Consider the following 13,784-nt stretch of genomic DNA (forward strand, 5'->3'; position numbering starts at 1 on the left):
GCATCCAGTCTATCAATTACGAACGTCTTAATTACGTACTGTTGGAACATACCTTTCAACCCTTTAGACTGCTGAGGCTCCTTCGACCTTTGAAGACCAAGTCCACCAAAACCTCTTAAACCACCAAGACCCCTAAAGACCATCAAAGACCCTTAAAAACCCAGAGGACCTAAAATAACCTAAAGACACTAAAGACCAAAAATACCCCAAAGACCCCGAAGACCCAAAATACCCTGAGGATCCAAAGACCCAAAATACCCTGAAGACCCAAAAAGAGACCAAAGACCCAGATGACCCAAAAGGCCCTCAACACCCAAAATACCCCGAAGACCACAAAAACGCTTTAGACCCATTAGACCAACCAGCTTGGCCCCTTGACCATTTAGAACTTGACTACTTTGACCTTTTTAGATTACAAATAAATAATTTCACCAATATTACAAATAAATTTGTACAAAAAAAATGTTTGCTAGTGAAAACGAGCAATGCTGGTGTAATTAATAGACGTACTCAGGTTCCAATAGTGTAATTAATCGACGTGTGACTATCACAAACCTGCAGCTCACGGTTGCTAGCAGAGAGGCTATCACGGTCAGTCTGTAACGTGCGCAGCTGGCCCTGATAGAACGCAACCGCACGCTCCTGATCAAGGTGCACACGGCGAACCCGCGCCTGCTCCTCAACAAGGCTCATCTTGAGACCACGCAGCTCTTCTTCCTGGGTGTTGAGCTGGTCCTTCTGTACAAGTAAAGCAAATGGTGTGTGGGGAAGGGGGTGGTGAGGGGGGAGTTACTGAGTCATAGTGGGCAGGGAGCAAACACTTTTGCCCAATCCCAGTATGGTCTGCACCCTGTAAGATTTCCAGTCAGGAAATCTGGAACATTGAGCCATATTCAGGAGTTTTGGCAGGTAAGACAGACATAAGGGGTGGATTATTGAGGGTATGAGCATCCATGAAACTTTGATAAATAAATAATAAATCGCACCCATGTCCAAAGGAAGCGGTGCACTTTGGCAGTATATGTATGTGCCTATCCCTGCAAGTTACAGGACTTCCAGATGCTGACAGCCTGAGAACACTTTAGAATTACCCTTTAGAACCCATTAAAATTACTCTTTACAAACCTTTAGAATTACCCTTTAAAACCCCCTATAATTACACTTTAGAACCCTTTAGAATTAAACCTGGTGGGTTAGAAAGGTTCTTCATCCTCATTTTTGGCAGAGGGGTGGACGGATAGAAGGAAAGACAAAGCCATATACTGAAGGTGCTTCACCGCTTAAAAATAACGAGAATGACGCTTAGTGGGGTGCATACCTCCGCCAGTTTACGGCTGAAGAGTTTATGTTTTGTATCCCATGGATAGGCCGGATCTGGATTCAGACCAGAACTAAAATCTAATCGGCGTGTTCTCGTCACCAAACAAACTCATCCACCAAGTTATCATAATCCGTCCATAAATTTTTGAAATACAACATGCATTTTAAGGCCATTTTCCCTGCAAGAGCGGGGGTTAGCCTTGCGGTCCCCATGACAATGTTCTCCATTTTGCCCGATTTTCTGCATCTCCCCTTGTTAACCCCCTTGCCCGCATTTCTTCTTCGACCATCTTTAGCCAAGTCTTTCTCTGTCTTCCCCATCCTCTACTTCCTTCTACATTTATTTCCATCACTCTTCTCAACCAGTCACTTTCATCCTTCCTCAACACATGACCAAACCATCTAAACCTGTTTCTCTTCACAGCATCCATCACAGGCTCTATTCCCATCATCTTTCGCAATTCATCATTTGTCTTCCTCTCTCTCTCAACGATACTCCACACATCCACCGAACCATTCGCATTTCCACCCTTTCCAGCCTTCGTTGCTGCTCTACGTTCATTACCCATGTCTCGCTCCCATAAATCATAACACTTCTCACACAAGCAGCATACACCTTTCCCTTCAGCTTCAACGAGACTCCCCTCCTCGTCAGCATGCCACTCAGTTCCCGAAACTTCTTCCATGCACATCTCACTCGAGCAACCGTTGCCGAGTCTGATCGACCTTCTCCATTCAGCACGTCTCCTCGGTAACAAAATGTTTTCACACCTTCCAGCTTCACGCCATCTCATATTCATATTCACCTTTGTATACTGAATCGAGGCTCGTGCAAGAGCTAACATTTATTTCACAAACAAATCAACCAGACAAACAAAACATACAAAAAGAGGGAGCAGAAGACAAGATGGGGAGAGGAGGGGAAGCACAAAAACACAACACCTGAGAGTAGGGAGAAGCACGGGAGGGAGAGGGCCTGGGGGGAGGAGGCGTGGGAAGGGGGGGGGGAGAGGTATAAATCACAAGGGCACCAAGGACTTCCAGGACAGAAGTTGGTATTTCAAAAAAATGTAGGATTTGGGGTGAAATTAGCGGGGGTAGAAAAGATCAAGGTTTTGGATGGGGGAAGATAAGAGATGGTGGTGAACAGCTGTTTTAAAGACCTGGAGGGTGGAGTGGGATTGAAGAGAGTGAGGGAGTTTGTTCCAGAGGCAGGAGAAAAGAGGAATGAAGGAGTGAATGTGAGCAGAGAGTCTTGATTTTGGCAGTTTAACCATAAGAGGGTTGCAGGCAGATCTTGTGCGACCTGCAGGAATATTTGGGGGACAGAGCCCAGAGAGAGCTGGGGGGGCAAGGCCAGAGAGGAGTCGGTAGAAGACGGAAAGACCACCAACCTACCTGCCTGCGGTGAGTGAGTGAAAGGCCCTTCGAGTTAGCTTCATCGCGGGAGATTCCAATGATTCTGAACGCTTTGGTTTCAACAGCGTGAAGACGAGCTAGGTGTGAGGCAGGAGCACCAGCCCAGAGGGGAGAGCAGTATTCCATTGAGCTGCGGATGAAAGCCTTGTATGTGGTGAGGAGCTCAGGTGTGCCAAGGAAGGACTTCACACGAAATGCCGGAGGAAGACAACGGAGGATGCCCAGTCGGCGACTGGCTTTGGAGGCCAGATTTGAAATGTGGTTTTCCCAGGAAAGATCATGGCAGATAGTGAGACCCAAAAGCTTGAGTGACAGAACTTCTTGGAGAGGATTATTCAGAAAGTGGATGGGAGGGTTGTCCAGTCGGTCTTTTCGGAGAGACATTGTAAGAGTGTGAGATTTGTCAGGATTGAAAGACATGTTCCACTTGTTTGCCCAGTCTGTGATTTTGACCAGGTCTGCAGAGAGTGAGAAGGCTGCAGACTGCCGATCTGAGGGATGAGGAATGGAGCGACAGAGAGTAGAGTCGTCAGCAAAGAGATAGAGAGGATTTTCAAGAGTCAGAGAGATCATTGATGAAGACCAGAAAAAGCACAGGGCCCAGGACACTGCCTTGGGGAACTCCAGCCTGAACGTGAAGAGGAGATGAGAGAAGCCCATTCAGGGCCACACGTTGACTACGACTAGAGAGGAAGTCCGCCAGCCATGCGTGGAGATTTCCATGGACACCAAAGGAGGAGAGTTTGGTGAGCAGAGCGTGGTGCCAGACCGTATCGAAGGCACGTGATATGTCAAGGGAGACAGCTCTAATTTCCTGTTTGGCCTTGAGGACCTCCATCCATTGTTGAGAAAGCAGAAGCAGCATGTCCAGAGTAGAGTGACCAGGTCTGAAACCAAATTGATAGTCAGAGATCAAGCCATTGGAGAAGAGGAAAGATTTCATATCTGAAGCAATGATGGATTCCATGACTTTGCTGATAATTGGGAGAAGGCTGATTGGTCTGTAGTTGCTAGGATCTGTTTTTGCACCTTTTTTGTGCAAAGCGGTGATGTTGGCTGATTTCCAAGCAGATGGCAGATGACCTTGAGCAAAAGAGAAGGTGAAGAGAACAGAGAGAGGAAGTGAAAGAGCGGAAGAACATGATTTTAGGACCCGTGGGCTGATGCCGTCAGGCCTAGTTGCAGAATCAGAGTCGAGGGTTGACAGAAACCTTTCCACCTTGTCAGGAAGAAAGGACACAGAGTCCAGGAGCAGCTGGGAATGACTGGGTACGGTGGGTACAGAGAGGGATGGGTTTGGGACACAAGATTTAGAGGCAAACACAGAGTTGAGGCATTCAGCTTTTTCACGTGCGGAGTCAGCCGTGTAGCCGTTTGAGGTGAGGAAGGGGATGGAGGGGGAACAAACAGCAGAAACAGATTTGACCAGACGCCACCAGGATTTGGAAGAGGGAGACAGATAAGAGAGTTCGGTCTTGAGAACGGAGAGATGTAGTTTCCTGGCTCTCCTGAGGGTGGACACACACTTGTTTCGGGCTTTGTGAAAGGAAATGAGATTTCCTTCCGTTGGATTTGCTTTCCAGGAGACGAAAGCAAGTTGTTTCTGGGCAACAGCCTCACCACAAGATTCCATGTACCATGGACGGGAGGAAGGGTATGACAACTAAAGACGAGATGGGATAAATCTGTGCATGAGAGAGCAATTTACTTTGGAAGAATTCCTTCCTTCAGACCTTTTGTCTCCATACATTCCTTCCACTTGTTCATCTTTTCCTTCAGTCCATCCATACTTTCCGCAATCAACACCAGATCATCTGCATACAACAACTCCCACGGTAAACCCTCCTTTACGTTCTGAGCCAGCACCTCCATCACAGCTACAAATAGTAGTGGACTTAGTACCGACCCCTGATGCACTCCCACCTTCACCTCACTCACCACTGTTCCCGTCCTTCGTCCTTACAACTGTGTGCGCTCTTTTGTACATTGCCATCACGACTCTGATCAACCATTCCTCCACTCCTAACTTCCTCAATGCCCATGTCATTACTTCACGTGGAACCCTATCGAATGCTTTCTCCAGATCAACAAACCCAAGAAACAACTTCTTCCTCTTCTCCATATACTTCTCCTGCAACTGCCTCACAATAAAAAGCACGTCTGTCGTTCCTCTTCCTGGCATAAATCCAAACTGCATTTCGTCAATCTTCACTTTCTTCCTCATCCTCCTCTCCGACACCCTTTCCAATACCTTCATTCCATGCTCCAATAACTTTATCGCTCGATTCGAGCCACAGTCCAGAGGGTCACCTTTCCCCTTGTATAGAGGGACGAGGGTACTCAGTCCCAATCCACTGGAATGCGGCCTTATTTCACCACCAGATTGCAGATCTCTGTCATTCTCTTCACACCCCAATTTCCCGCTGCCTTCAACATATCTCCCACAACTCCCATTGGCCCTCCCGCTTTTCTACTCTTCATTGCTTTTATCGCTTCCTCAACTTCCTTCTCGGTTATCTTCTCTGCCGGTCCTAAAACTGGGTTACTCTCTATGTTGCCATCCCATTCATTCTCTGCATTCAACAGTATTTCCATATATCTCTTCCATCTTCCTTTAATTCCATCTGGGTCCACAACGATTTGTCCCACTTCATCCTTCAAGCAACTCACCCCCATCACATCACACCTCTCTTTCGCTATCTGCTTTGCAATCCTGAATACCGCTCTCTGACCCTCTTCCAAATCAAAGCGATCTCCGAACATTTTCCTACATGCCTCCTGCGCCTTTGCTACCTCTTTCTTTGCAGCCTTTTTTTAACTTTCATGCTCTGCCTTTTCTGCCCCCATACCCTTCGCCTTCTGCCACTCCTTGAACTTCTTCCTCTTCATCAATATTCTTTCCAACTTAATCATCCCACCACCATGTTTCCGAGTGCCTCGGTGGTCCTTTTGTCCATCCACATACCTCACCAACGGCTCCCAACAGACTATCTTTCATTGACATCCAACCACTTTCAAGCTCAACCACATCATCCTCTACCATACTCAGCCTCTCTTTTAATGCCTCCCTCACGGTCACCTCTTTCAACCTCCACACCTTCATTCTCGGTTGGTACTTCACCCGCCGAGCTCTCCTCGCACCTTTCACCCTTATGTCGCAGACAACCAAGTGGTGCTGTGAAACAGCCTCCTCCCCCGGGATCACCTTTGTGTCCCGTAGGTGCCCCCTATCTCACCTACGCACCAGCAGGTAGTCAACGGTTGTCGTTGACCCACCTGACGTGTATGTAACAAGCTTATTTTATCCTCTTTCTGGAACTGAGTATTAAAAACCAACAAATCAGCTCCATCAGCAAACTCCAAAATCCTTTCACCTTCTCCATTTCTCACACCATATCCGTAACCCACATGAACTCCCTCAAAACCGTCCATACTCCTTCCCACATGTCCATTTAGGTCTCCTCCTACCACAACAACTTCCTCATCTTTCACGTTTTCCATCAGCTTCTCTATAGCACACCAGAACTTGTCCTTCTCTTCATCGCGCCGACCAACCTGCGGAGCATATCCCGAGATGATGTTCACCAAGAGCTTTCCAATCATCATTTTCACCATCATCAACCTATCACTCACTCTAGTCACACTCACCACACTGTCTACAAACTCCACGGAAGACAGGACACCAACACCATGCATGCCTTCCGGGCACCCTTGCCACACAAACTTGTATTTCTGTCCCTGCCTACCCTTCACCATTCTCACACCACTTCCCTTCCATCTCGTCTCCTGCACACAACATATGTCCACTCTTCTTCTGACCAATACTTCCACCACTTCTCCTGATCTCCCTGTCATTGTCCCTACATTCCATGTCGCAAACCTCAGAAACCGATCTCCACGTCGGGCATCAGACGTTTCGTCGTCATAAATGGAATGATTTCCACCCTTGCTTCGATCGGGTTCCCCACCTTGAGTTTTGTCGAGAGGGAGTGGGGTCCCCCACGGGGTACTTCGGGCTGTACCCTGCCCATATGTAGTCGTAATTGTCATGGTTCTCTTTTTGAGGCAATGTTTTTATGGCCGGATGCCCTTCCTGACACCAACCCCTTTAGTCGCCTCTTACGACACGCAGGGATACGGTGTACCTATTCTAAACCGGGGTACACACCGGTATTTTGTGGGGTATTTTGTGGGGGGTACACCGGTATTTTGAAATATTGTGCAATAAATATATCGTTTTTGGCCCCATCTCTCAATGGTGAAAAATCACTTTTAAAATTCTAGTATCTGGATCTGGATTCGGTTCTTCACCAAAATCAAATCAATTCTTCCTTGTCAAGCATTCAACCTGTCCCCCAAATTTCGTCCGAATCTGTCCACAACTTTGATATATCCTGCTGACAGACAAACAGGCAGGGATGAAAACAACTTCCGTCTACCTTCCGGCTGAGACAGAAGATTTAAAGGGAAAATATAGACGTAAACACAGACTGCTATTAAAATTTACACAAGCCAAGCATGGTTGTGGAAACACTGGAAGTGGGATGTTTGGAAGATGGTGAGATATGGCAAAATAAATAATTTTAATTTCAACTTTTAACAAACAAACTGGTTCAACTGTTTTTGCCACTAAGTGAACCTGGAGTTCACTCGAGATAAGTTTAACGTTACAAAAGAAACAAAAATGCCAAATACCCCAACGTGTTTTCTCCAGAAATAGAGAACCACAAGAAGACCAGACGTTGCTATTTATTCACTCACAAAGCAGCAAGGCATAGCTATTGAAATGACATTTCCAGCAGAGGAAAATTTACTACAGGCTCATAATTTAAAGAAATGTAAATGAGAACATATAATTAGAGATGGTCAGGAGGCAAAATTATTCCCTCCCCACTCCCACCCCCCCAAACCCATCTCCCCTTCATGGAAGTCCAATCGAGAGATTTCACCAACCAGACATTGAGAGCTTGCTTCAAATTCCTTGGTATGACAAATAAGGAAATCGAGAAAGCATTTGGATTCCGTTTCAAGAATAGCACTTCGAGCTATTTACATATTATGGCTGGCAAGAAATTCCAAACCATTTGGATGTTGGGAGCTGATCCGGAGACCATACACGTTCCCCTCGAACCAGAAGCAGAACAGCAATAAATGCTACCATTGATTAGTCATTCTGAGGGTAGGACCTTGTGAGTAGTCTTGCCTTGAATGGACTTAAGTCCCACCCTGTAGACTTTAATCCAGGAGACTACCGATGGTAAAGTAGGGGTAAGGACTTTGCACGTTGGCTATGTCACAAAAGTTCAGCAGGTTGAAAAAGGAAGAAACTCTTCACTTGATTTTAATGCCATGACAGTTGCTGCAGCTGGAGAGGGAGGGTTCCTGAGAGCAAAGCTCGAAACCCCCCACCACCTGTTGGGGGCAACTGCAACAGAAATAAAGCATCTAGTGATTGTTACCTGGACTTGATGGGCTTTAATAACTAGCTCCAACTTCCACATTGCACATCCTCAAAACGACGAAGAACAAGCCAGGAAGCGGCCACACCCGCCCATGGTTTTCAACCCACATCGTGAAATTTATGTTTGTGTTCTCTTCGATCCCCAAGCAGACTTTTCTCTCATTAAAAAAAATAAATTAAATGCCTTGAGCCACAAAAAATTCACTTCTTCCACCGAAACTCACCATTGCAGTGTTGTATTCTTGCAAAGCGGTGGCCTTGATGACGCGGCGCAGCAAACGACGGTTACGCAGTGCGTGCTGTTCACGTTTGTGGCGTTCGTACAGCAGTTGAGCGTGCAGCAATTTCAACCGAGCACGCATCACCTGCATCTCCTCAGCTGGTGCTTCACCTGTGTTCAATTAATTTGAGATAAATTAATCTTTCCTTCACCCAAAAGACACTCAAAGCATAACTCAACCCTCTGACAGAATAAAGAAATATTGCCCAAAATGTTACAACTGTAGCACAACAAAGGATGTTGTGCAACATTTATTCCTACACAGTGGGGTTGGTTGGAAAGTTTTTTGGCACAAATCTTTCAGAAACCAGCTGGCCAGGCCTAAATTTCCAATCTTTTCAGAATGCGGGAGATGATGCACCTGCTTTTTGTGGAAGACAACATCCATGACATCCAACGTCTACACAAAACTATTGCTAGCAGACAGGACACACAGCCTAACGTCCATCCGAGGGGACGATGGAATTTGTGATTAACAGTTTATCGTCGGGTTGGAAATAGAACCTCTGCGCTTACCCTAGCACCATCCTGTCATGCAAACTACTCATTACCGGTTTGATGTATTGATGAAAAATGTTTAAAATGGTTTGAAGAAATAAATAAAACGTAGTTCAATGGTTGTCCCAAGAAGAGACCAAGTTATATTGAACACGAACACACACACCCATTATTCAAGGCTTCACATGGCCCAAGGATGTCTTCACATGATAATTTATTGTGACCATCCCTACCTTGTTCACATACTTTTTGATGCAACATCCATTTGCATTTTTAAAATGCTTTCATTACTTGTTTCTTTACTTTTTTGGGGGAAAATATATCGAGACGTTCTACTCCTGATTTCCAAATGCTGCATTACAAACTTTATAGAAGTGTTCACATTGTAATGGTACTGTACAAAATCTAGAGACGATCTAATATTTTAAATAGTATGTACTTTATAGAAATGTGTGGGTTGTTGCTGTCACCGACATCCTGATAATATTTCACCACTAACCACACCCATATAGGTCTGATTGGCCCTAGGGAAAATGTGTCTAGTGGCCCCACCCCATCAGGCTGATTGACAGTCATAGTTCTGCCCACCCCTCTGATCCCTTCCTATTCCTTTACAAAGGAATACAGTTTTGCACAATTTTCAGGGAATCCTTTCAAGCTATTAAAATTATGATAAAGGATGCTGCACTGTCTGTCGGACTCTGTCGGATGGTCCCAGAGTCATTGGCACTGAAAGAGGCAGCTCGAACATACGCTATCTGAAGATGATGATGAACGTGAAGATTTCCCGGTTTTGACCGATCTTGGTTTGAGTACAGAAAAGTGTTCCCTGCCTAGACAATCAGCTGAATGGACCAGGTAGGCTCTCATATGTAGCGTAAGCAACTTTTTAGAGAAAATACTCCAACTTTCGTTTTGTATGTAGTGGATGGGACCAACATTTTTTTTCCCACACCATCCAGACATAGAGAGCACGAACGCACTCTGATTTTTGAGCATGTGACTGATTGTGTTTGTTATCAATGTCTTTCATCCTCAATTTATGTTGTATAATTAGAGTTTGAGAAATAATGCACATCACGTTATTGATGAACTGTTCATTTTCATGATTCGTCAGTCGATGTGAGACGATCTGGTTTAGTTTGGGCCGGCGGGACAAGGTCTGACAATTCAATTATGTGCTACGAATAGTTGGACAAATGCAATAGTTAATGGGACGGGTAAAATCCAAAAACCTACCTGTCCAATGTATGCAAACTAGTCATGGCACTGTGAATTGAGATGGCCTGTCGGCAATTTTAAAGGCTAAGCAATGCCCTCTAAAATAATAATAAACAATACAACCACACACCTAAGGTGGGCATCATGCCCCTTGAACACAGCGCAGATTAGATGGGTTATATGATCCAATTTAGGAGGCTAAATGTAAACAAGGATGTGAGATGACTACAATGTTTGATGATTATAAAAAACAGTCATTGGCATCTCCCACGAACACGATGAAGCAGATTGTGAAGGCCTCTCTCTCACAGCAGGCAGGTAGGTGGTCTTTCTGTCTTCGACAGACTCTTCTCCGGCCTAGCTCCCCCTGCTCTATCCGTGCTGTCCCCCAAATATTCCTGCAGGACGCACAAGATATGCCAGCAACCTTCTTCTGGTGAAACTACCAAAATCAAGAATCTCCACTAACCTTCACTCCTCTTTTCTCCCACCTCTGGAACAAACTCCCTCACTCTCTTCAATCCCACTCCTCTCCTCTCTCCAGGTCTTTAAAACAGCTGTTCACCACCATCTCTCATCTTCCCCCATCCAAAACCTTGATCTCTTCTGCCCCCGTTAAAACACCTCAAATCCGACTTTCAATCTCCAACTTATGTCTTGAAATTCTTAGTAGTGTTCATTTGCTTTATACCATGTCCCCCCCCCCCCCCCCCCCCCACCAAATCCCCCACACTGGCCCTCTCCCTTCCACTGATCTACCGACGTCCCTGTTCTCTCCTGTTGTTGTGCTTGTATGTTTTACTAACTCTCCCCCTCGTGTCTCCCGCTCCCTTCATTTATTGTATGTTTTATGGGTCCGTGCATGATTTCATGTGTTTGCTCTTACACGAGCCTTGACCCTGTATACAAATAAATAAATATATATATATATATACAAAATAATTTAAAAAACAGTCTTCTAGTTTACTATAAAATCCCAGATCAAATGCTAATAGGGGCACCATTAAAAACAAGCGAACAAAGCCTCCTCATTGTATTACATTATATCTTAATCATATCAAAGTACAATACCGCAGTTTATCAAAGTACAACACTCTTCACGTCTGATGGCAGGATCACAAATAACCTTCATGGTATGTGGAAGACTAAATAATATTGAGAACTGGGAGAAAATGAAGGAGAATGGAAGAGGCAGCTTTTTATGTTGTTCTTTAAAAGCTTCCTGCTCGTTTTGTTATGGCAGGCCTCCGATACAAATAGCAAGGGCTGTCCATCGATTTATACACAATTCACACATGGAAACAGTGGTCGTCGTGCAAGTAAAGCTAAAACCAAAGCACCGACAAAGGGCCTGTTCGCTTGCTTTTCTTGGTAAGTTGGGAAAGTGATAAATTCAGCTCGGGGGTGCTGACATCTTGCCCAAAGTAACCTAACTTATGAAATGCTGAACACTTGGTTGTAAAACTCAGGCTTTAAATTCTGAATACCATGTTGAATTTGTCAATAGATGCCCTAATTAGATTGGTATTCGCCTTGCCAAGTAGAACAACATCAAGTACCAATAAAATGTAGTTCAAGGATTCACATTAACATAGTATGCACAGTCTATTCTAACCCACCTCCAAAGTGTGTCCAATCAGCAGCCTGGCATGGCAATGGCAACCTGTGAAGAGGAATGTCATACAAACACAATGTCAGGAATCTTCAGCTCTTATATTGCATAGAATCTTCAAAAACATTTGGGATACAGCCAAGCACCAAGAAAGCATAGTGCACTTTAAAGTGTCGTATCAATTGTTTCGAAGTGTAAGTGGTGAAAGTAAAAGGGAACGGGAGTGAAACAAAGAAGAACTCGTGACAGACAGAGAGAGAAAGAAAGAATAGAGAGGGCAGAGAAAGAAAGGAGAGCAATACCGATGGGTAAAACCGTTAATCTCAATTATGCAGATGGCGACAAGCACCACCTTGGTACAAAAAATAATAATAGATGCATGAGAAGACACAGAGACCAGAGAGAACAAATGAGAAACTGTCCAGGCGACAAATGTTGGAAACCAACAATAAATAAACAAGAAATATGTCATGCATAGCACGATACTTGCCAAATCCCTATAACAAGTTGTTGGCCGATACAAACAACAACAACAGGCATTTTAAGGCCATTTTCCCTGCAAGAGCGGGGGTTAGCCTTGCGGTCCCCATGACAATATTCTCCATTTTGCCCTATTTTCTGCATCTCCCCTTGTTAACCCCCTTGCCCACATTTCTTCTTCCACCACCTTTAGCCAAGTCTTTCTCGGTCTTCCCCGTCCTTTACTTCCTTCTACATTCATTTCCATCGCTTCTCAACCAGTCACTTTCATCCTTCCTCAACACATGACCAAACCATCTCAAACTGTTCCTCTTCACAGCATCAATCACAGGCTCTATTCCCATCATCTTTCGCAATTCATCATTTGTCTTCCACTCTCTCAACGATACTCCACACATCCACCGAACCATTAGCATTTCCACCCTTTCCAGCCTTCGTTGCTGCTCTACGCTCATTACCCATGCCTCACTCCCATAAATCATAACACTTATCACACATGCAGCATACACCTTTCCCTTCAGCTTCAATGACACTCCCCTCCTTGTCAGCACGCCACTCAGTTCCCGAAACTTCTTCCATGCACATCTCACTCGAGCAACTGTTGCCGTGTCTGATCCACCTTCTCCATTCAGCATGTCTCCTAGGTAACAAAATGTTTTCACACCTTCCAGCTTCACGACGTCTCCAAGATCCAACTCAACATTTCCCTCATCTGCAGCTCCCTCTGTGCACACCTTACACTTGAATGTAGCTGCCACACTGGTTAATGACCCTCTCAGACCACGACATTTTTGATTAACCCACTCAGCACACATTGTACATTGAATGGAATTCACTCCGACACCCTTCCTGCACACAGCACACGGACACTTACCAGTTCTTTCCACCTCACCACATGCTTTTCCACTTGCCATCACCTTCGTTTTTCCGATATTCACCTTCAGACCTTTTGTCTCCATACATTATTTCCACTTGTTCATCTTCTCCTTCAGTCCATCCATACTTTCTGCAATCAACACCAGATCATCTGCATACAACTCCCACGGTAAACCCTCCTTTACGTTCCGAGCCAGCACCTCCATCACAGCTACAAATAGTAGTGGACTTAGTACCGACCCCTGATGCACTCCCACCTTCACCTCAAACTCACCACTGTTCCCGTCCTTCGTCCTTACAGCTGTGCGCCCTCTTTTGTACATTGCCATCACTACTCTGATCAACCATTCCTCCACTCCTAACTTCCTCAATGTCCATGTCACTACTTCACGTGGAACCCTATCGAATGCTTTCTCAATGGCCGATGATGACCTCAAAAATAATTGGTGGTTGAATTCAGTGACCAGATATGCAAATCCTCTTCAAATGTCAAGTTAATCGGATAAAAAGAGGATTTTAGAAATTTGGCCAATGTTGACCTCAAAAATAATGGGTGGTTGAATTCAGTGTCCAGATATGCAAATCCTTTTCAAATTTCAAGTTAATCGGATAAAAAT

General features: G+C 45.0%; 1 protein-coding gene across 1 annotated transcript in view; it reads right to left on the reverse strand.

The window, feature by feature from the left end:
- Nucleotides 1-13,784, reverse strand: part of TSC1 (TSC complex subunit 1) — an 83,789-nt gene that overhangs the window by 14,980 nt on the left and 55,025 nt on the right. Inside the window, exons 18-20 of the mRNA XM_068124687.2 lie at nucleotides 11,819-11,862; nucleotides 8,425-8,591; nucleotides 556-738 (exon numbers count right to left, since the gene is read on the reverse strand). Of these exons, the coding sequence (XP_067980788.1) occupies nucleotides 556-738; nucleotides 8,425-8,591; nucleotides 11,819-11,862 (394 nt within the window). The remainder of the gene's footprint in view (nucleotides 1-555; nucleotides 739-8,424; nucleotides 8,592-11,818; nucleotides 11,863-13,784) is intronic.

The sequence above is a fragment of the Myxine glutinosa genome, chromosome 8 (genome assembly GCF_964187855.1).
Source record: "Myxine glutinosa chromosome 8, kmMyxGlut1.1, whole genome shotgun sequence".
Classification (NCBI taxonomy): domain Eukaryota; kingdom Metazoa; phylum Chordata; class Myxini; order Myxiniformes; family Myxinidae; genus Myxine; species Myxine glutinosa.